General features: G+C 43.0%; 2 protein-coding genes across 5 annotated transcripts in view; one reads left to right on the forward strand and one right to left on the reverse strand.

The window, feature by feature from the left end:
- LOC110528290 (lysyl oxidase homolog 2A) overlaps window positions 1-24,784 on the forward strand; it is a 64,343-nt gene that overhangs the window by 27,813 nt on the left and 11,746 nt on the right. The window contains exons 4-9 of the mRNA XM_021610237.3: window positions 562-770; window positions 2,235-2,451; window positions 11,565-11,748; window positions 14,934-15,085; window positions 16,739-16,906; window positions 23,577-23,742. Coding sequence (XP_021465912.2) covers window positions 562-770; window positions 2,235-2,451; window positions 11,565-11,748; window positions 14,934-15,085; window positions 16,739-16,906; window positions 23,577-23,742 — 1,096 coding nt within the window. The remainder of the gene's footprint in view (window positions 1-561; window positions 771-2,234; window positions 2,452-11,564; window positions 11,749-14,933; window positions 15,086-16,738; window positions 16,907-23,576; window positions 23,743-24,784) is intronic.
- r3hcc1 (R3H domain and coiled-coil containing 1) overlaps window positions 2,161-24,784 on the reverse strand; it is a 38,276-nt gene continuing 15,652 nt past the window's right edge. For 2 of the 4 annotated variants that reach the window (XR_005052645.2, XR_016497372.1), the window contains exons 9-10: window positions 5,270-5,550; window positions 2,161-5,125 (exon numbers count right to left, since the gene is read on the reverse strand). The gene's annotated coding sequence lies outside the window, so the exon portion shown is untranslated. Of the gene's footprint in view, window positions 5,152-5,269; window positions 5,551-18,074; window positions 18,443-24,784 lie in introns of those variants that run through there. The other 2 variants (XR_016497371.1, XM_090241585.1) reach the window with 2 other exon arrangements.

A 24,784-nucleotide genomic window follows, 5' to 3' on the forward strand; every position in this document is an offset into this window, starting at 1 on the left:
TTAATTTTTGCCATGTTCAATCAAGATAGCATAAAAGCGTGACTTTTTATGTGCTTTTGCAGCACCACCTCGTGGTATTTTACCGATTGATTATGATTGAGAGAAGATCAATGAATTTAATTATTGATTATGCACATGTCATTCTCCTAGTCCAATCACTCATATTATCAATGTCTTATTTGCTTTCTCAAAAGTTGCATTATATAGGCCTACGGGAACAGAAACTTCACCAATATTTGTATATAATAGATTGATGATGTGTGTGGTTAAAGGTTATCTCCATGTTGAGAAGTCCATCTGTTGATGTATGTTCCTTCACCCTGAACTCACTTCTCTGGTCACGTTGCTGACAGAGCAAAACAAATTCCAGACATTGATATAGGGTTAACTAAAGCAGTGCAGTTTTAAGGCAAATATGCTCTCAAAAATGAAGAAGAAGGGCTCCATACTATGTCCTGAAGCAAATCAAATTTGTTTCATTGATAATCTTCACATGAAATAATAACTGATTGAATTTGACTGTGGATGATCCAGGGTCTATGTATATCACTTTATCTGCAGAGTCTGAATGTCCAGATAGAAGAGGTGCGTATCCGGGCTATCTACTCCCAGCGTAAGAGGGTCCCCATCACAGAGGGCTACCTGGAGGTGAAGGACGGGGGGAAGTGGAGACAGATCTGTGACGAAGAGTGGACAGAGAGGAACAACAGGGTCATCTGTGGGATGTACGGCTTTCCTGGAGAGAAAGGATACAACACTAAAGTCTACAAGTAAGCTTTACTGTTACTAGTTCATTACTGTGGACTAACTCATTCAGCCTTACTATTACTAGTACATTACTGTAGACTAACTCTATTCAGCCTTACTATTACTAAAACATTACTGTAGACTAACTCTATTCAGCCTTACTATTACTAGAACATTACTGTGGACTAACTCATTCAGCCTTACTATTACTAGAACATTACTGTGGACTAACTCATTCAGCTTTACTATTACTAGTACATTACTGTAGACTAACTCTATTCAGCCTTACTATTACTAGAACATTACTGTGGACTAACTCATTCAGCTTTACTATTACTAAAACATTACCGTGGACTAACTCATTCAGCCTTAATATTACTAGAACATTACTGTGGACTAACTCATTCAGCTTTACTATTACTAAAACATTACCGTGGACTAACTCATTCAGCCTTAATATTACTAAAACATTACTGTGGACTAACTCATTCAGTCTTAATATTACTAGAACATTGCTGTGGACTAACTCATTCAGCCTTAATATTACTAAAACATTACTGTGGACTAACTCATTCAGCCTTAATATTACTAGAACATTACTGTGGACTAACTCATTCAGCCTTAATATTACTAGAACATTACTGTGGACTAACTCATTCAGCCTTAATATTACTAGAACATTACTGTGGACTAACTCATTCAGCTTTACTATTACTAGAACATTACTGTGGACTAACTCATTCAGCTTTACTATTACTAGAACATTACTGTGGACTAACTCATTCAGCCTTAATATTACTAGAACATTACTGTGGACTAACTCATTCAGCTTTACTATTACTAGAACATTACTGTGGACTAACTCATTCAGCCTTACTATTACTAGAACATTACTGTGGACTAACTCATTCAGCTTTACTATTACTAGAACATTACTGTGGACTAACTCATTCAGCTTTACTATTACTAGTACATTACTATGGACTCACTCCTTCAGCTGTGGACTTCTAAGTTCCTTCATCTTTTACAGGCTATGAGAGCAGGAGTCAGGAGGGTCAGCTTGTAAATGTTAATATTAGCACTCCTCACCTCCATCAACCCGCCAGACAAGATGATTATACTCATTATCAACACGGTTGAGTTAACCTAAAATGTGCTGTACAGTGGGGTTAGCCAATTCCAGAAGCCATTCTACTTTTAGCACAAAATGCAGATGGGCACAACCTTGCTCTTAAAACCGTCAATAAATAAAAGTCTAAAACTCCCAAGTTGAACTGGACAACATATTTATTCAGGAAGGGTAGGGTAATATTTCTGTAAGTGTTTTATTTATTATAAAAAGCAAGGTTGTTTTTTATAATGTTTACTCATCAGGTACTGTAGAGAAGATCATGTTTTCACAGCAGGCTAAAATGAGAAAATAACCATTTTAATTTAGTGCACTTCAACAAAATCCAAATCATCTCAATTCAAGGTCTTGTTCTCAGGCTGCTGGCCAAGCGGAGGAAGAAGAACTACTGGGACTTCGGGGTGAACTGCACGGGGAACGAGGCCAGCCTGCATGGCTGTAAGCTGGGCCACAAGGTGGAGCTGAAGGGGAACGCCACCTGTGAGAAGGGGATGCCCGTGGTGGTGAGCTGTGTCCCAGGACGGGCATTTGCTCCCAGCTATACCCAGGGCTTCAGCAAGGCCTACAGGGTGGAGGTAGGTTGAATCATCTGGAACGACAGAGAGCTTATGATATGATAGAGATGTGAATACTACAGTTTGAGCTGTCTCTCGCCCTGTATCTTGTATTGAAATTGAAAGCATTCAGAAGAGGAGAAAATTATGAAGAACAAGACCCTAGGAGTTGTTAAAGACATGCTTCGGAACTTTGGTGACTACTTTGGGCTGGATGTGTCAATGTGTTGTTCATTTGTGCATAATCTATGAGTAGAATTAGCCAGAAAATCCCTAGTTTGAAAGCAAATATTTTTCTGGAAGCTGTGCTGTGCTGTGCCATTTTCCCAAAATTTTCCCCCACGTGGGCCAGCCCCCTAACAATTCAAGTTCAAGCCAATGAGCTAGAGGTCTTCACGGATCCACCTGTACCCGAATACCTGAGACCCAAGCGGTTCCGGATCCAGAATTCTAAATAATGTCACGTCACAGGTGATATGATTGGCACGGGTCTCGGGTATGTGTAATTTTAAGTGACTTGTCCGGAAAGGCCCATACCAATCCAAACATGACTGCTTCAATAGAGAGAAATGTTATAATTTATGCTGCTGCTCTTGCTTTTTACGAGTGTGGCGCGTGTAGTTTGTTGTTGTTGTTGGCCAATTATAAGTCATCAAAGCAGCCTCTGTGTGTGGCAAAAGTTAGGAGATATCTAATCAATGGAAGATGGAATTAAAATGACAGAATACAAATTTAAAGGAGAATGATAGGCTACAATGACCAAGAGCCAACATTTGGGCTGCTACTTAATATTCTGAATGGAGTTGTTATTTGTAACTGTAAGATGAGAAAGTGCATGCACTGCAGCCTCTTTTAGCCTAGCTAGCTAAGGTACTATGTATTCATATTTGATGATAAATAACCTAGCTATGTCAGCTATTAGTCTATTATAGTGCGAGTCGGCTTGTTGGTTGGTTTCTGTCTGTCATCTCTCCCTCCCTGCTCCCTGTGTCACTCGCTCACAGTACGGACCCTCCCCCACCTGCTATAGCGGCACCTCTCCCTCCCTGCTCTCGGGCTTTATCACAGTTTTACTGTGGCTATAGATACTTTTGTGCCTGTTTCCTTCAGCATCTTCACAAGGTTCTTTGCTGTTGTTCTGGGATTGATTTGCACTTTTCGCACCAAAGTACGTTCATCTCTAGGAGATAGAACGCGTTTCCTTCCTGAGCGGTATGACGGCTGCGTGGTCCCATGGTGTTTATACTTGCGTACTATTGTTTGTACAGATGAACGTGGTACCTTCAGGTGTTTGGAAATTTCTCCAAAGGATGAACCAGACTTGTGGTCTACAATTATTTTTCTGAGGTCTTGGCTGATTTCTTTTCATTTCCCCATGATATCAAGCAAAGAGGCACTGAGTTTGAAGGTAGGCCTTTAAATATATCCACAGGTACACTTCCAATTGACTCAAATTATGTCAATTAGCCTATCAGAAGCTTCTAAAGCCATGACATCATTTTCTGGAATTTTCCAAGCTTTAAAGGCACAGTCAACTCAGTGTATGTAAACTTCTGACCCACTGGATTTGTGATACAGTGAAGTATAAGTGAAATAATCTGTCTGTAAACAATTGTTGGAAAAATTACTTGTTTCATGCACAAAGTAGATGTCCTAACCAACTTGCCAAAACTATAGTTTGTTAACAAGAAGTTTGTGGAGTGGTTGAAAAACGAGTTTTAATGACTCCATCCTAAGTGTATATAAACTTCTGACTTCAACTGTATCAATATTTTGCTGTCTTGCTAAGTGGATGGTCTCTACAGAAGGTACAGCCAAATGGTTACTTGCATAGTAGCAATATAAGAAATAGATATTGTCAATATAAATAAAATAATATACAGTATTTACAAGAACAATATCAATAACGATATCAGTGATAGACGAGGTAATTATATGCATACAATCAGGGGTAAAGTGACTGAGCAGCAGGATAAAAAAAATAGTAGCAGCAAAGTATGGTGTGTGTGAGTCATTTGAATAGAGGCACTGCAGATAGTGCTAATGACTGGTTCATCCGAACCACGCATGAACAAGGCAATCTATATTCGGAGAGCCTGTTTCTGTCCTGCCCTTGACTTTGGTTTAGGACATGTGATGTCCATAGCCTCTTCGTTGCAAAACTCCCTGATCTTCTCAAAAAAATTAGTTTGTCTAGCTGTGTCCAGTCCAGGTGGTGCTTGTACAGGCAGATCATCTATGGGAGGAAGGATGTCAAAATTGCGCAGCAGCTGAAACCTGGTCCCGACAGTCCAAGCGCTCCTTGGCGACAACAACACCAGGCTCCAGAGCATCGAAGATGTTAAACAGGGAATAAAATTAAATCAGAAGACATAACAACATTGCTCAACATCAATTTAACTCCCAAGTTTAGATAAGAAGAGTAACCTCATACAATGCAATGAAAATGATTTTCACCTGAAGTGCTGGTACTGCTTCATCTGTGGCAGCGGCCTGAAGTACGGAGTCAGGTGTTGTTGCCAACCATAGCTTTCCACCAGAACCGTATCATCCTCCAGTCCAACCAGCTGTGGGATGTTAACCCCTGTCACAGTGCTGACTTCAACACTAACAATCTCAGACAAAGTGTTCACTCTGGTCTTTCTGAAGCGCTGCTTGATGAGGCCGAAGGACCAGGGGGCAAACTTGGTGTGGCCTGTGATCAGGAAGTAAAGGTCCAGACTGTTTTCAGGTTCAGTAGGGGCCCACAGATACATAAATAATGTGAGATCAATAAAAGTAGTGCCAATCATGTTGGAGGTCAATAAAATAAATCAAAATGTGTTTATGCATTACATACCAAGTGTTGTCATCAATTCCTTGTAGAGATGCCACACTGCTGCTTTTGTCACATGGGATGACAGCAGCTTTCCACCAAAGTGTTTGTGGTCTGGGTGGCGTCCTGGTAATACTATTGCATTATCCTCTGCGTAGTTGTTGATGAATTTCACCACATGCTGCAAGTCCTCGTGCTTCAGGTGTCACCTGTGCTTGCTTGGGCCAGCTCTCTTTTTGATGGGAGGCATTAGAACATTCTCCTTGTATGACTGGGGGAGGAGAGTCAGGCGTATTCTACTGATGCTGAAAGACAAATTCCAGATACAAATATTTTTGCATTATTATACAATAGATGCAAAATGGTATTCTGAAATATCACTACACAGTTCATACACGTAATGTTAGCTAGCCAGCCATCTAACGTCAGCTAACATTATCTAGCTAACAGCAAGCTTTAACTTGGGGTCTTTTGTTTAGACGTGTAGCAAGCTAAATAATGAACCATAAGCCCAATACGTAGAGTACTAGCAATACAAACTGACTGTCATAGCTAGCTAAAGTTGAACCAAATAAGTTCAATATTAGCTAGTTAGCTAGATAACATTAGGTTATAACTAGCTATGCGAAATGCCATTCTGAGAAAACATCAGTAACGTTACACAGTTCATACACGTAAGCTAGTGTTAGCTAGAAAGCCAGCCATCTAACCTCAGCTAACGTTAGCTAGCTAACAGCAAGCTTTAACTTGGGGTCTTTTGTTTAGACATGTAACGTTAACATTAGCTAGCTAGCTTAACAATGAACTATAATCCCAAGCCATAAAGTACTAGCAATACAAACCCATTGTCATAGCTAGCTAAAGTTAACCAAATAGGATCGATGTTTGCTAGTTAGCTACCTAACATTAGGCTATAACTAGCCATGCGGAATGGCATTCTGAGAAAACATCACTAACGTTACACACAGTTCATACATGTTGATCACCGTTTCTTCCCCATCACTGTCATCAAAAAGACTCTACAATGTATTTTTCAATTATTTTTTTTTTAACCTAAATCAGGGATTTCCTCAACGTCTGATTCATTTTTCAGAGTCAGAGTCAGCATGGCACGATCGTCCTCCAGAAAGTAGTCTTTCACCTTTTTCCCATTGACCTTTGTCGATAGCGCCTGATAAATTCAGGGCAGAAATGTTATTGAGAGCAGTAGCAACATATTTGCAGTTCTCCGTGGCTAACGTTATATCTTTTGAAAAAACCTGCAGTAGAAAGGATTATGTACGCATAATGAGCAACTCATTTTAGAGACACAAGATGCTACACTGCAGATCATTCTGAAACTCATTTCTCTGCATGTCCAGCCCACTCATTATCTCAGCCAATCATGGCTAGCAGGAAGGTTCCGACTTTTTCTTTGGCTTAACCAACTAGACAAAATAATTTAACAACTTTATTCGTATTTTTGCGCTCGTGAGCGCTACTTTCAGAACTACTGGCTAAAAAGTATACAAAAATATCGGAGAATCTCTTTAATGTTATGTCAAATCGACTGTCATGCCTGCTCCCCTCCCCCTTTCTGGCGCTCGAGGGCACCAGGCTGCCCATCATTACGCACACCTGTCATCATAGTTACGCGCATCAGCGCTTCATTGGACTAACCTGTACTCCTTCACTTTATTGATTCCCCCCTCTATATCTGTCTGTTCCTCAGTTTGAGCCCCGTGTCAGCATTAATGTAGTATTGTTTCCCCTGTCCAGATGCTGTCCATGTTTTGTTTCATGTCCATTGTTAATTAAATGTTCACTCCCTCTTACTTCTCGTCTCCCAGCATCTGTCCTTACAGAATGCTGACACCTGTCATGACATGGGCCTGTGGGTAAGGTTTATGACCCCCCCCATAAATACCTTTCTCCCTTCCCTCTCTCTCTGACTCTTGAATAGCCTTTGTTAAACATAGAGTCTGGGAACATCAAACAAGTGGGGGAAAGGAACCATAATTCGGTAATAGAACCAGTTTAAAATATGCGTTGGTACTTAATGAATATGATGTCAGTTCGGTTGTCATCTGAGACATTATGACTGTTGACAGGACAACATAAACTGTATCTAGGAAAGTCTACACATTCTAGTTTTCAGATTCACATGGAATTGTTGTGCAATTTAAATGTTTAAATATGACACTATTTGTGAAAAGATTAAATGTAATTTTAGCTTCCAAATGAGAGATTTAGGTTTTCATAAAGTTAGAGCTCTGCTCAACCAGTGGCCCGCCCCTGTGAAAAGACATGGGTTATAAACTATGAAACACCCTTCTCTCCCTCCACTATATAAGCCCTTGACGAAAATGTAACCTTCTGTTCCGAGGACGATAGGACGACGGTCCATATGTTGAAAAGGACTAACATGTCAACTACAGAACTAAGCCAACCTCAGCGTGAGCTTTGGTTGTGAATGGTATAAACTTTTAACTCTTATTCACTAAAGAAGTGAGACATCCTAGCAACAGCAGCTGTAAACGTGGGCTAGGAAAGGACGGACGACGTATCCAGTCTAACACAAAACGACGATACTACAACGTATCGAATTTACCACCAATGGCATTCTTCCGAGGACAGGAAGATCTCTGTTGGCCAACATCTACGACCAACTTACCGAAGCGCAGCTCGGAGTAAATATTTATTGCATTTTCCTTTTCCAAATGGGCGGTAATTTAGAATGCATAAGATTTACGATAGCATGGCTTCTCCCTTTGTTCCTCAGTCTTCCCACTCTTTCACTCAAACCCAACCCCCCCTGAGCCCTCTCCTCTACTCCCTGTTCACCCACGACTGCGTGGCCATGCACGCCTCCAACTCAATCATCAAGTTAGCGGACGACACTACAGTGGTAGGCTTGATTACCAACAACGACGAGACGGCCTACAGGGAGGAGATGAGGGCCCTCGGAGTGTGGTGTCAGGAAAATAACCTCACACTCAACTTCAACAAAACTAAGAAGATGATTGTGGACTTCAGGAAACAGCAGAGGGAGCACCCCCCTATCCACATCGATGGGACAGTAGTGGAGAGGGTAGTAAGTTTTAAGTCCCTCGGCATACATATCACAGACAAACTGAATTGGTCCACCCACACAGACAGCATTGTGAAGAAGGCGCAGCAGCGCCTCTTCAACCTCAGGAGGCTGAAGAAATTCGGCTTGTCACCAAAAGCACTCACAAACTTCTACAGATGCACAATCGAGAGCATCCTGTCGGGCTGTATCACCGCCTGGTACGGCAACTGCTCCGCCCACAACCGTAAGGCTCTCCAGAGGGTAGTGAGGTCTGCACAACACATCACCGGGGGCAAACTACCTGCCCTCCAGGACACCTACACCACCCAATGTCACAGGAAGGCCAGAAAGATCATCAAGGACAACAACCACCCGAGCCACTGCCTGTTCACCCCGCTATCATCCGAGGTCAGTACAGGTGCGAGGTCAGTACAGTTGCATCAAAGCAGGGACCGAGAGACTGAAAAACAGCTTCTATCTCAAGGCCACTAGACTGTTAAACAGCCAACACTAACATTGAGTGGCTGCTGCCAACACACTGACTCAACTCCAGCCACTTCAATAATGGGAATTGATGGAAATTGATGTAAAATATATCACTAGCCACTTTAAACAATGCTACTTAATACACTGCTCAAAAAAATAAAGGGAACACTTAAACAACACAATGTAACTCCAAGTCAATCACACTTCTGTGAAATCAAACTGTCCACTTAGGAAGCAACACTGATTGACAATAAATTTCACATGCTGTTGTGCAAATGGAATAGACAACAGGTGGAAATTATAGGCAATCAGCAAGACACCCCCAATAAAGGAGTGTTTCTGCAGGTGGGGACCACAGACCACTTCTCAGTTCCTATGCTTTCTGGCTGATGTTTTGGTCACTTTTGAATGCTGGCGGTGCTTTCACTCTAGTGGTAGCATGAGACGGAGTCTACAACTCACACAAGTGGCTCAGGTAGTGCAGCTCCTCCAGGATGGCACATCAATGCGAGCTGTGGCAAGAAGGTTTGCTGTGTCTGTCAGCGTAGTGTCCAGAGCATGGAGGCGCTACAAGGAGACAGGCCAGTACATCAGGAGACGTGGAGGAGGCCGTAGGAGGGCAACAACCCAGCAGCAGGACCGCTACCTCTGCCTTTGTGCAAGGAGGAGCAGGAGGAGCACTGCCAGAGCCCTGCAAAATGACCTCCAGCAGGCCACAAATGTGCATGTGTCTGCTCAAACGGTCAGAAACTCCATGAGGATGGTAAGGTGGGGGTTGTGCTTACAGCCCAACATCGTGCAGGACGTTTTTCATTTGCCAGAGAACACCAAGATTGGCAAATTCGCCACTGGCGCCCTGTGCTCTTCACAGATGAAAGCAGGTTCACACTCAGCACATGTGACAGACGTGACAGTCTGGAGATGCCGTGGAGAATGTTCTGCTGCCTGCAACATCCTCCAGCATGACCGGTTTGGCGGTGTGTCAGTCATGTGCTCGCCAGAGGTAGCCTGACTGCCATTAGGTACTGAGATGAGATCCTCAGACCCCTTGTGAGACCATGTGCTAGTGCGGTTGGCCCTGGGTTCCTCCTAATGCAAGACAATGCTAGACCTCATGTGGCTGGAGTGTGTCAGCAGTTCCTGCAAGAGGAAGGCATTGATGCTATGGACTGGCCTGCCGTTCCCCAGTCCGGAATCCAATTGAGCACATCTGGGACATCATGTCTCGCTCCACCCACCAACACCACAGACTGTCCAGGAGTTGGCGGATGCTTTAGTCCAGGTCTGTGAGGAGATCCCTCAGGAGACCATCTGCCACCTCATCAGGAGCATGCCCAGGCGTTGTAGGGAGGTCATACAGGCACGTGGAGGCCACACACACTACTGAGCCTCATTTTGACTTGTTTTAAGGACATTACATCAAAGTTGGATCAGCCTGTAGTGTGGTTTTCCAATTTAATTGTGAGTGTGACTCCAAAACCAGACCCGCCATGGGTTGATCAATTTGATTTCCATTGATCATTTTTGTGTGATTTTGTTGTCAGCACATTCAACTATGTAAAGAAAAAAGTATTTAATAAGAATATTTCATTCATTCAGATCTAGGATGTGTTATTTTAGTGTTCCCTTTATTTTTTTGAGCAGTGTATAATGTTTACATACCCTACATTACTCATCTCATATGTATATACTGTACTCTATATCATCTACTGCATCTTTATGTAATACATGTATCACTAGCCACTTTAAACTATGCCACTTTGTTTACATACCCTACATTACTCATCTCATATGTATATGTATATACTGTACTCGATATCATCTACTGCATCTTGCCTATGCCGTTCTGTACCATCACTCATTCATATATCTTTATGTACATATTCTTTATCCCTTTACACATGTGTGTATAAGGTAGTAGTTTTGGAATTGTTAGGTTAGATTACTCGTTGGTTATTACTGCATTGTCGGAACTAGAAGCACAAGCATTTCGCTACACTCGCATTAACATCTGCTAACCATGTGTATGTGACAAATAAATTTGATTTGATTTGATTCCTTTGTGTAACCAGAAATTATGTTGGCTCCGTCCACCAGGGACGTTTTCTATATGACATAATTTGCATTTTGTGTATATGTAGTTCTGTGTGATTAGTTAGGTATTTAGAAAAATAAATAATTCAACCCAATTTTGTATTGCTGATTCAACTTGTTAGCCAGGGTTCGTGAAGATAACCAAGAATGTACAACTTTCAGATGAGACTGAAATAAGGTGACGATTAATATTGACTGCTATTGATGTAAAATATTACTAGGTCTTTAAGAGTTTATTCGGAAGATAACAGCTCTATAAACACTCTTTCGTGGTGCCCTGACTTTCTAGTTAATAACATTTACATGATTAGCTCAATCAGGTAATATTAATTACAGAGAAAGGATTTTATAGAATAGCATGTCATATCACTTAATCCGGCATAGCCAAAGACACGACACACCAATATTGGAAGCATCAGGGAGTTTTTTTTTGTTTGTTGTTGTTTTGTTTTGGTTGGTGACGTTGGGTCCGGATGCCGCTGCTGAATGTATGAAACAATACAATATTGTTTGTCTTTGTGGTTCTACTAACAAAATCGATATCGACTGCTACAGTAAAGAATACATACAGATGTCTCAAAGTAAATGTCTCATTGGACCTATTCAAAACAGTATTTCAACTGAATGTGAACTATTGTTTCTCAGTAACAGTAGGCCTAACTGTTGTACCATGAATAATTTCCGCAGCAACCCCTGGTGCGTCTGAGAGGTGGGGCCAACACAGGAGACGGGCGAGTGGAGGTGCTGAAGAACGGCGAATGGGGCACCGTCTGTGATGACAGCTGGAACCTAAAGGCAGCGTCCGTGGTGTGTCGAGAACTGGGCTTCGGGAGTGCAAAGGAGGCCCTTGCTGGAGGCAGGCTGGGACAAGGTAGGTCTTCTCTCTCTCTGTGCTTGCCAGGTAAATGCCTTCTACATGCCAACCAAGTACATTCACCAACTGTAATGGAATATGGAATAATTGATTCATAGTCATCCGGTAAGTCTCAGACCAACCACCTCAGACAGCTCTGAGGTGGTTGATGTTGGTGGGATTTGGAGGATGATGGAGGCAACAGGGAAAAGAGCCTCAGATCCACAAAGTCCCTTCCACCAGGTGGCTGATGAGATATGTTGGCACGACTGCCATATTGCATCTCCATCCCAAAGCCCTTGCTTGGAAGTGTACTTCGCCAGACTGCCAGGAACCTTGCCCTCATCCAGGCCAAGGTGGCGAGACATGGTAGTGATGACACCATAAGCCTCTGATCTCTGCACCAGACAGGATGCTCTTGCCAGCATACTTGGGGTCCAACATGTACGCTGCGGCGTGTATGGGCTTCAGGCAGAAGTCTTCACGCCTTTTTATTTATTTCAGGACTGCAGTTTCCTCTGCTTGGACCAACAGTGAAGTGGGCAGGGCAGTACATATTTATTCTCTTACATCTGCAAGCAGAGTCTAAACATCAGACAGGATGTTTGTCTCTCTCAATCTGTGCAATGGCTACTGCTATAGGTTTCAGGAGTTTCTGGCTGCTTACCACTCTCTCCCAAAATATATCATCCAGGAGGATCCTCTTGATGGGGCTGTCCATATCGGCAGACTGTGATATGGCCATTTGTTGAGAGACTCCTTCTTCTCCAAGAGACTGTCAAACATGATGACAACACCACACCAACGGGTGTTGCTGGGCAGCTTCAATGTGGTGCTCTTATTCTTCTCACTTTGCTTGGTTAGGTAGATTGCTGCAATAACTTGAGGACCCTTCACATACATAACCATTTTCTTGGCTCTCATGTAGAGTGTATCCATTGTTTTCAGTGCCATGATGTCCTTGAGGAGCAGATTCAATGCATGAGCAGCACAGCCAATGGGTGTGATGTGATGGTAGGACTCCTCCACTTTAGACCAAGCAGACTTCATGTTCGCAGCATTTTCTGTCTCCAGTGCAAATATCTTCTGTGGTCCAAGGTTATTGATGACTGCCTTCAGCTCATCTGCAATGTAGAGACCGGTGTGTCTGTTGTCCCTTGTGTCTGTGCTCTTGTAGAATACTGGTTGAGGGGTGGAGATGATGTAGTTAATTATTCCTTGCCCACGAACATTCAACCACCCATCAGAGATGATTGCAATACAGTCTGCTTTCTCTATGATTTGCTTGACCTTCACTTGAACTCTGTTGAACTCTGCATCCAGCAAATGAGTAGATAAAGCATGTCTGGTTGGAGGGGTGTAGGCTGGGCGAAGAACATTCAGAAATCTCTTCCAATACACATTTCCTGTGAGCATCAGAGGTGAACCAGTTGCATACACAGCTCGAGCAAGACATTCATTAGCATTTCTCTGTCTATGTTCCTCCATTGAGTAAAACAAAACATGAGCTGTTGCTATCGATAAGGTGTCTGATTTTCACCTCGAATAGAAGTAGAGGGAGTTTTGTCAGAGGTTGCTTGTTGTGAGCGCTGAGGGAACTTTATGCACTTGGCCAGATGATTCTGCATCTTTGTTGCATTCTTCACATATGATTTGGCACAGTATTTGCAAATGTACACAGCTTTTCCTTCTACATTAGCTGCAGTGAAATGTCTCCACACATCAGATAGTGCCCATGGTATTTTCCTGTAAAGATTATAAAAGAATTGTATAAAACAATACAATTCCATGTACAGATAAATAGTTAAGCAGTTAGATTAAAACAACTCCTTTGTAAGATAAATGTTTTATGTATTAATGTATTAATGTATTAACACTCTTCAGTTAGCAGGCTCAAGCAAGCTAAAACCCACATGGTAGCAAAAACTAACTAGCAGAAATTGTTAACAAGTTCGAAATGATTTAAACACACTTTGCTGTAGGCTACTATTTACTAGTTAACAAATAATCTTGTATGTCATATAAAATATATTCACCCCACCCAGTATTGTAATCAAAACTTACCAGAAAGCATGTCGACCTTGGCTCATACAGTGTAGTAATGTGGGCTCAAAAGCATCTCATTAGTGTGCAAGATCTTGATAATCAGCTGTACATGTGATGGAAGAGTGCAATCCTAGTTAAGATACAGAAATAAACTGCATTTTACACCTTCATTTTTAGCTGAAAGTAATTAATGTTAACAATATTAAGTAGGGATATCATGTAATTTCTCTGGAGTCCAGAGCATGCAGAATCATAAGGCCAACTGGGTAGCCCTTTTCTTCCTCACAAATAGTGTAATTCATTTGCCAGAATATGTAACATCTTGATCCCATAATATTGAAGGCAATGCGATGTTACAGCTACAGTATCTTTAGACATACAGCCAGTAGCCCCCCAAAATATGAAAATGATCAATCAAATTATTCTGGCAAAGATGCCTCCATAGTAGTTTTCTAAACTGTAGGCCTAATCTGTTTTTGTTAGGCAAAACCGGAGAAAAGGAAGCAAGTGTTTTCTGGTCACTAATCTGGATATGCGCCCCCTTTGCACACCAATGCTGATGACCAGTCATTGGTCAATAATCAAGACCCGTAACACATTTTGGAAGGCATATTTTGGTTTAAATCATTCAGTGTGCAATTGACTAGGTATCCCCTTTCCCTTCCCTTTCCCATGCTGCGGCTACTCTCTCTGGCTTTGCGGAGAGTAATCCATGGAGAATCTGTGCCACAAAATGAGTGACCAAACATTACAAAACCTGGCCAGATAGGTCCATAGTCTTGAGGATCCAAGTCTCAAGATATTTTATTTAATATCAAGTTGAGTCTCAAGTCATCAAATTTGTCAAGTCATGTGACTCGAGTCCACACCTCTGGAGAGAACAGTTCAATGTTCCCAAGAGCCCTACTCGAATGGGTCAGAGTTGTCCTAAAAGTGTGATTGTACCCCTGTTACACATCATTGCCATGCATTTAAACATAGTTGGCTGGTTTCCCAGATACAGATTAAGCCTAGTCCTGAACTAAAAAGCTCTTTCAATGGAGAATCTCCATTCTGTCTGTCTCTTGGGGTATTGAAAGCATAGAGATACATATTTAATTATATGATTGAGAGAATGGGATGGAGCTGACTCCAGGTGTGTCTTCTCTCCTCTGTAGGAATGGGCCCAGTCCATATGAATGAGGTGGAGTGCTCTGGCTTTGAGAAGTCCCTCACAGAGTGTTACTTCAACAGAGATGCCCTGGGCTGCAGTCACGAGGAGGACGCTGCGGTTAGATGTAATGTTCCTGCCATGGGCTTCCAGAACAAAGTGAGTAGGCCTAGTAAATGCCCACCGCTCATTGGTATTACTCATATAGTACTTGTGTATTACTCATATATAACTAGTATATAAGTCTATTGCTAACTGTTGCCAAATGAAAATGAACAAATACACTAAACGTTTGTTTGTCATCTGTGGATGTGCAAAGTTTAGTTGTTGTGATTCCATCATTGATGCCAACTACAAATTTTAGCCAAACTATTTTCATAGTAGAAGAAATGCTTCTAAAAATACTTTAGATAAAGCATTTCACAGCCAAAGAGAGAATTTATGACAAATATTTTCTGTTTTCTCAGTAATTCAGAATACTCAACAAAGATGATGGAATATGCTACCTCTTTGAATCAAGTGTCTTTTTTGGCTCATAATAAACATTGAATCTGTGGCCTAGCAGGTGATCGAGTGCAGTTTTATTTTTACTGGTGTCCGCGGAGGTACTGCAGGGGGTCCGCAAATGTATTATTGTAATATTTTTGAAAAATATATTTTATGTGGAGAAAAAAAGCATTTCATGAATATTGCTAGCTGCAACAGAATACCACCGTGGATAGCATTTTTATGTCTCTGCATCCAATAAAAAGGAAGTTCACAAGCCAATGCTAACTAGCGTTAGCACAATGACTGGACGTCTAAAGGAAGAGTTAGCATGGTAGTTGTTCTTGTTCATCCGACTCTGGGGAAGTTGATAAATGGCTTCATTGACAAAATCTCAAACGATACGTTTAATATGGAGGAAGTTACAGTAATTGGAGCTAATTACAGATTTTTTTCTGTATAGAAAACTCTTAGGCAGGCCGTCTAAGTGGTACATTTCTGGATGGGAAAAACTGTTTCAGAGTCAACGTAAACAACTAAAACCAGATAGAAAGCATGCATAAAAGATATTGAACTATATTTATTTTTAGATAATACCGTTTTTGAAAACTAATAATTAAATTAGAGCTAGACATTCAGGGAGAAAATCCCCCCCAAAAACAGGCATTCAGGGCACATGCCCATTGATTTAGCTATATTTGAGCAGAGGAACACAGCATTAGCCAATGGCGAAATGCATAGAATTGCAGGAAATTTGCTTTAAAACTGCAAAATTATCTCTCCGTTCCATGCCAAACTGTGTAGAATTGCTAGATATTAGCTTCAAAACTGCAACAATTTATGGGGAAATGTGTAGAATGTGCTTTACAACAGCAATATTTTCTCTATGCCGCCAAGATATCTTTCTAGCTAATAGACTATGTTAGAGTTTACACTTCCTCTCTCAATGAACTGTGGGGAGGTCAAAATAATGAAACTGTCTACCAAGTCTATTCATTTTAAAATGTTGATTACTTCTACTTGCCATTATTATTCAGCTGATAAGGCAAAACCTGATTTTAAATTGTTTTGCTAACAAATGATGGAGGCTCCTTTGTCGCTGGTTTGCCTGTGCGGGAGTCCATGGGCTCGACCCCTGGTATAGTGGTCTAAGCCGCTGCCCCTAAAACACATAAGCATGGATTCCAATCCGGCCCACTGCTATCTCAGCACACTTTCTCCTCCTGTCTTTCCTCTCTATCTCTGGCGTGTCCAATAAACACAAAACATATGAGCAGAATGGGACTGCCTTTATAAACATCTAATCTCTCCTTTACTGTGTTGCAGCTGCGTCTGAGCGGTGGGCGGAACCCGTTTGAGGGGCGTGTGGAGGTGCTGGCGGAGAAGAATGACTCGCTGGTGTGGGGCACAGTGTGTAGTGATAGCTGGGGAACCATGGAGGCCACGGTCGTGTGCAGGCAGCTGGGCCTTGGGTTCGCCAGCAACGCCTTCCAGGTGCGTTTACACACATCAAACGCTCATCCCATTGGCTGGTCAGCCAGATGATCAAAAGCCTAACAATCTTTGACAAACGGTCAATTTCATCTCAAATTTTTTAAATTATTATTTTGAAATCCTGTACAGTAAAACTATTACCATTGTGTTTCCTGTTTCTGTGTAAGTATCGACAACATGTAATAATATCAAGGATCAATTATACCTTTTGTGTGATTGAAACTCACAGATAAGTATAGGTTTTTACCCCAGTGTTATTTGTGTGGATGTTGGGGAAATAGTCAGGTCTAGCACTGGTGCTATTACTTCATAAAACTACCTAATTTGGTCCTACTGTGTTTCAAGTTGGCCTCAGTTATATACATCAGAGCCATGTAATCACCTCCAGTAAACTTCATATATCCATATGGGTCTGATATACTTAGCTGTAAACAGCTGGAGATGCTCACTAAAGGAAACTAGGAAAGTAAAAGGGGCTCTGACCTTAGAGTTTATAGTCTCCACACTGACAGAGGGGATGAAGTGAGGAGAGGCTACAGGTTAGCCTGGGTACCATAAACATTCACATGTACAGGCCTGTGGCGTATGTGAACAGTATACACTTGGTGGTGGGGAGTCCGCTCCCGCTCTTTGAAGTTTCATTGGCCCACCACCATCAGCAATCCCTATATTGGCTAGATACACTTTTCTGCTGATGTACCAGACCTATTAGTGTTGTTATTTTGATTATTTGGGTTGTTTAAAGGATTATACAAGAGCTATCTTTAGTCCCACGGTGTGCGAAACACCACCTCTATGTGCATTCTTTATACATTTTTTTGGGGGGGGGGGGGTTCGGACGAGTCTACTGTTTGAGAGTCTGTCATCATTAAATCATTTGTAGTGTATTAACATGCTGAATGCCACTGGCAGTGGTGCTAAAAGCCTGGAAAGTATTTATGAATCATGGAAGAACTGGGTTAATGGGAGGGAGAGTTTAATGAGTGGAAATTGGACTGGGCTGATAGAGCTCAGAGTAATTGTGTGATTAAGTGCGACTTAGATTATTGTGTACTAATCCGCCTCTTAATGGCAGTCTACATAACATTTCCATGATGTGTTTGGGGATGCTTTAAATGTACTAGAAAGCACACACACACATGTGCACAGACACACAGACAGACAAACACACAGAAAGACACACGTATTTGTTACTTGTATTTCTCCTGTGTTTTTGTTCACCTTATGTTATTTGTAGTGCTACATTGATATTGATTACTGCATTGTTGGGTTTGGAGCTTGCAAGAAAGGCATTTCACTGTACTTGTGCAGGTGACATTAAAACCAAAAACTTTCCTGCAGAGATCCAGTAATTTTATGTTAACAGAGGTTAATCTGTTACAAAAGCCTGGTGGAGAGTAGAGCAGAGACGGAAGCAGCAGAGCCTGTCGTGGAAGAGACGGAAGCAGCAGAGCCTGTCCCATGGAGAGTAGAGTAGAGACGGAAGCAGCAGAGCCCGTCCCGTGGAGAGTAGAGCAGAGACGGAAGCAGCAGAGCCTGTCCCAGATGGTGGAGCAGCAGCAGCAGCAGATTAGAGAACAGTCCATCATCAAACACACACAGCTTCCTGGCAGCCTGCTCTGGTTCCCCTTTCCTGACTTACTGCTCTGGTTCCCCTTTCCTGACTTACTGCTCCTCTGGTTCCTCCTCCCTGACTTTTCTGCTCCTCTGGTTCCTCTTTCCTGACTTACTGCTCCTCTGGTTCCTCTTTCCTGACTTACTGCTCCTCTGGTTCCTCTTTCCTGACTTACTGCTCCTCTGGTTCCTCTTTCCTGACTTACTGCTCTGGTGCTTCTTTCCTGACTTACCGCTCAGCGCTCTAAGGCTGCATCCCAAATGGCACCCTATTCCCTTTATAATGCCCTATGGGCCCTGGTCAAAAGTAGTGGACTATAAAGGGAATAGGGTGCTATTTGCGACGCAAGCTAAGTGTTTCTGAAGGCAGCCGAACAGATGGAAAATATGACACCAAAGTCTAAAACTCCATTCCATAGAACCCCCCCTGCATCCCCCCAAACCACCCTCCCCATCCCACCCACCCACCCCTACTCCTTTTCTATTGGAGATACCAGGAAGAATGAGTTTTTATCCTCTTGGCTTTGGGATTCGATATAGATGCATACAGATGATACAGTATTAAGAGGCTGAGACTGTTTCTTTAAGGATCTTGCTACTTGCTTTATAAAGCCTCATCATCAGAAACATGAAATCTAGAAAACATCCACCAGAGAAAAAGAGGCCTAACCCATATGCTATTCACTTCCTCAATTACATATTGTCTATCTTCTCAAGGAGTTTTGGACAACAACTATCAGAATGGGTTCTACTAGGCAGATGTTCCCATATCTCAACAATAGCAAAATTGGGGTTAAGTGCCTTGCTCAAGGGCACATTCACACATTTTTGCACCTTGTCGGCTTGAGTATTGAAATCAAACTTTATTTGTCACATGCTCCGAATACAATAAGTGTAGACCTTACCGTGAAATGCTTACTTACAAGCCCAAAACCAACAGTGCAGTTCAAGAAGAGTTAAGAAAATATTTACCAAATAAACTAAAGTAAAAAATAATAAAAAGTAACACAATAACGAGGCTATATACAGGGGGTACCGGTACCGAGTCAGTGTGCAGGTGTACAGGTTAGTTGAGGTAATTTGTACATGTAGGTAGGGGTGAAGTGACTATGCATAGATGTCACTGTTGTCGTCAGCAAACTTAATGATGGTGTTGGAGTCGTGTTTGGGCCCTCAGTCGTGGGTGAACAGGAAGTACAGGAGGGGACAAAGTACACACCCTTGAGGGGCCCCAGTGTTGAGGATCGGCGTGGCAAACGTGTTGTTGTCTACACTTACCACCTGGGGGCAGCCTGTCAGGAAGTCCAGGATCTAGTTGCAGAGGGAGGTGTTTAGTCCCAGGGTCCTTAGCTTAGTGATGAGCTTCATGGGCACTATGGTGTTGAACACTGAGCTGTGGTCAATGAAAGCATTCTCACATAGGTGTTCCTTTTGTCCAGGTGGAAAGGGCAGTGTGGAGTGTGATTTGAGATTGTGTCATCAGTGGATCTGTTGGGGCGGTGTGCAAATTGGAGTGGGTCTAGGGTATCTGGGAGGATGCTGTTGATGCCATGACCAGCCTTTCAAAGCACTTCATGGCTACCGACGTGAGTGCTACGGGGCGGTAATCATTTAGGCAGCTTACCTTCGCTTCCTTGGGCCAGGGGCTATGGTGGTCTGCTTGAAACATGTAGGTATTACAGACACTTGCCAGGTGGTCCGCGCATGCTTTGAGTACACATCCTGGTAATCCATCTGGGCCCGCGGCTTTGTGTATGTTGATCTGTTTAAAGGTCTTGCTCATATCGGCTCCTGAGAGCGTTATCACACAGTCAACAGCTGGTGCTCTCGCGCATGCTTCAATGTTGCCTGCCTCGAAGCGAGCATGAAAGGCATTTCGCTCGTCTGGTAGGCTTGCATCACTCGGCAGCTCGCGTCTGGGTTTCCCTTTGCAGTACGTAATAGTTTTCAAGCCCTGCCACATCTTTCGAGTGTCAGAGCTGGTGTAGTAGCATTCAATCTTAATCCTGTATTGACGCTTTGCTTGTTTGATGGTTCGTCTGAGGGCATAGGGGGATTTCTTATAGGCGTCCGGATTAGTGTCCCGCTCCTTGAAAGCAGCAGCTCTAGCTTTTAGCTCGAATGCGGATGTTGCCTGTAATCCATGGCTTCTGGTTGGGAAATGTACATACAGTCACTGTGAGGACGACGTCGTCGATGCACTTATTGATTATGACGATGACTGAGGTGGTATACTCCTCAATGCCATTGGATGAATCCCGGAACATATTCCAGTCTGTGCTAGCATAACAGTCCTGTAGCGTAGCATCCGCTATTTAGTTTTAGCTTGAAAGCAGGAATCAGGAGGATAGAATTATGGTCAGATTTGCCAAATGGATGGTGGGGGAGAGCTTTGTATGCATCTATGCGTGTGAAGTAAAGGTGTTCTAGAGGTTTTTTTCCTCTGGTTGCTCATGTGACATCCTGGTAAAACTGATTTAAGTTTGCCTGCATTAAAGTCCCCGGCCATTAGGAGCGCCACTTCTGGGTGAGCATTTTCTTGTTTGCTTATGGCCTTATAGAGTTGGTTGAGTGTGGTCTTAGTGCCAGCATCTTTCTGTGGTGGTAAATAGATGGCTACAAAAAATGGTAGATAGTGTGGTCTACAGCTTATCATAAGGTACTCTACCTCAGGTGAGCAATACTTAGAGACTTCTTTAATATTAGACATTACGCACCAGCTGTTATTGACAAAAAGACACACACCCCCACCCCTCGTCTTACCAGACGTAGCTTCTCTGTTCTGCCGGTGCATGAAAAATTCCCGCCAGCTCTATATTATCCGTGTCGTCATTCAGCCACGACTCGGTTAAATATAAAATATTATAGTTCTTAATGTCCCGTTGGTAGGATAATCGCAATGGTAGGTCATTCATTTTATTTTCCAATGATTGAAAGTAGAATTGATGGCAGTGGGAGTTTACTTGCTCGCCTACGGATTCTCAGAAGGCAGCCTGATCTGTCCTCTTTTCCGCCATCTTTTCTTCACGCAAATGACGGGGATCTGGGCCTGTTCCTGGGAGAGTAGTATATCCTTCTCGTCAGACATGTTCAAGGAAAAATCTTTTTCTAGTTAGTGGTGATGTTCTTAGGTCCAAAAGTTATTTTCTGTCAAAAGACGGTAGCAGAAACAGTATGTATAAAATACACTGCTCAAAAAAATAAAGGGAACACTAAGATAACACATCCTAGATCTGAATGAATGAAACATGATTGAATGTGCTGACAACAAAACCACACAAAAATTATCAATGGAAATGAAATTTATCAACCCATGGAGGTCTGGATTTGGAGTCACACTCAAAATTAAAGTGGAAAACCACACTACAGGCTGATCCAACTTTGATGTAATGTCCTTAAAACAAGTCAAAATGAGGCTCAGTAGTGTGTGTGGCCTCCACGTGCCTGTATGACCTCCCTACAACGCCTGGGCATGCTCCTGATGAGGTGGCGGATGGTCTCCTGAGGGATCTCCTCCCAGACCTGGACTAAAGCATCCGCCCAACTCCTGGACAGTCTGTGGTGCAACGTGGCGTTGGTGGATGGAGCGAGACATGATGTCCCAGATGTGCTCAATTGGATTCAGGTCTGGGGAACAGGCGGGCCAGTCCATAGCATCAATGCCTTCCTCTTGCAGGAACTGCTGACACACTCCAGCCACATGAGGTCTAGCATTGTCTTGCATTAGGAGGAACCCAGGGCCAACCGCACCAGCATATGGTCTCACAAGGGGTCTGAGGATCTCATCTCGGTACCTAATGGCAGTCAGGCTACCTCTGGCGAGCACATGGAGGGCTGTGCAGTCCCCAAAAAAATGCCACCCCACACCATGACTGACCCACCGCCAAACCGGTCATGCTGGAGGATGTTGCAGGCAGCATAACGTTCTCCACGGCGTCTCCAGACTCTGTCACATGTGCTCAGTGTGAACCTGCTTTCATCTGTGAAGAGCACAGGGCGTCAGTGGCGAATTTGCCAATCTTGGTGTTCTCTGGCAAATGCCAAACGTCCTGCACGGTGTTGGGCTGTAAGCACAACCCCCACCTGTGGATGTCGGGCCCTCATACCACCCTCATGGAGTCTGTTTCTGACCGTTTGAGCAGACACATGCACATTTGTGGCCTGCTGGAGGTCATTTTACAGGGCTCTGGCAGTGCTCCTCCTGCTCCTCCTTGCACAAAGGCGGAGGTAGCGGTCCTGCTGCTGGGTTGTTGCCCTCCTACGGCTTCCTCCACTTCTCCTGATGTACTGGCCTGTCTCCTGGTAGTGCCTCCATGCTCTGGACACTACGCTGACAGACACAGCAAACCTTGCCACAGCTCGCATTAATGTTCCATCCTGATGAGCTGCACTACCTGAGCCACTTGTGTGGGATTGTAGACTCCGTCTCATGCTACCACTAGAGTGAAAGCACCGCCAGCATTCAAAAGTGACCAAAACATCAGTCAGGAAGCATAGGAACTGAGAAGTGGTCTGTGGTCACCACCTGCAGAACCACTCCTTTATTGGGGGTGTCTTGCTAATTGCCTATAATTTCCACCTGTTGTCTATTCCATTTGCACAACAGCATGTGCAATTTATTGTCAATCAGTGTTGCTTCCTAAGTGGACAGTTTGATTTCACAGAAGTGTGATTGACTTGGAGTTACATTGTGTTGTTTAAGTGTTCCCTTTATTTTTTTGAGCAGTGTATATAATGTGTATAAAATAAGTGAAAAAGTAAGTTACAAACAACACAAAAAAACTAACAAAATAGCACAATTGGTTAGGGGCATGTAAAACGTCAGACATCCTCTTCGGCGCCATCTTAACCAGCGACTATTAGGATACTGCGCTCAAAACGCTAGGCTACCTCCCGCCCTATAGCTATGCAGGTCCATGACTTGAAGGGATGGAAATGTAGATAGGGAAACCTCTTGTTGTAAAATGACTAACAGTTTTCCCTCTTGAGTTTAGAGAATGGAAGCTGGGCCTATGTTTGATGAGTTTGCCTGTGTGGTGTTATTTCTCCCTACTAGGAGACGTGGTACTGGCCGGGAGACGTGAGGGCTGATGACGTGGTGATGAGCGGGGTCAGGTGCTCAGGAACGGAGATGACCTTGGCCCAATGCCTCCATCACGGGAAACACCTCCACTGCCCTCGAGGGGGAGGGCGCTTCGCTGCTGGAGTATCCTGCTCCGAGTGTAAGTCACTGATGATAACTACTGTCTGTAATTAAGGTCTAGATTCAATCAGATCAAGAGTTAACCGGCGATGGCAGACACCCGCATAGTGGATGTTTTGGCGGTGTCTGAGGTAGTCTGAGGTTGCTCTTGTGATCATTGTCACGAAGCCACACCCGGCCCACTCGCGTTAGAAGTTGAAAACAAGAAAGTGTAGGCTATATAGAAATAATGATGCTAAAATTTAAAATCATTAAACAAAATAATGAGGGTTTCTATCAGCCTAATCAAGGCGTAGATTACATCTCACATTCCAGTGTCCAACTTGTAAACAAGGCTGCATGGGATTTCTGTTAATGCAACTCCATGCAGCAAATGGCAATGTCCACTTTTGGTATAATGCCAGGAGCCACTTATGGATTTTGGATTTGGCAGTTCTACCTCCGACACGTCAAAACAACCGCTATGCGGATGTCGACCAAAGCAGATCTGATTGAATAGAGCCCTAAGACCCTGAAAACTCTTGACCAACCCTCAACCCTAATACTCAAGGCACCACATACAACCTCTGCAATAGTTAGATGATTAGTAATGATGAACAATCAAATCACCATTCCACATCACTGTGTCGTGCCTAAGAACAGCCCTTAGCCGTGGTATATACCACACTCCCTCAGGTCTTATTGCTTAAATATATTCCACTCATTATCTGAATTTCATTGATACACTAAGCTGATGAATTTCAAGCAGAGACAGGCGATAGTGTATCAGTTGACTTGTCACGTAGAAAAGGTGATCTTGTACAATGTTGCACGGGGCAGAATGGCATACAACACTGTGCTACGTTTTTACACTAGCCAACAACTTGACAATATCCCCATTTCTGATGATTTATCCTACTTATGTACTGTATAAGGATAATGAAACCTTAAGACTGACATGTTTCTCAACATGCTTACAACCTGACATTGGATACAAATGTGTATCTTGTATTTTTTTAAATGGTAGTTAAAATGACTAAATGGTGTATTAGTGACAACACTAAACGTTCTCATTGTATTTC

This window comes from Oncorhynchus mykiss, chromosome 7, assembly GCF_057628025.1.
Source record: "Oncorhynchus mykiss isolate SJ-2025 chromosome 7, ASM5762802v1, whole genome shotgun sequence".
NCBI classification, from domain to species: domain Eukaryota; kingdom Metazoa; phylum Chordata; class Actinopteri; order Salmoniformes; family Salmonidae; genus Oncorhynchus; species Oncorhynchus mykiss.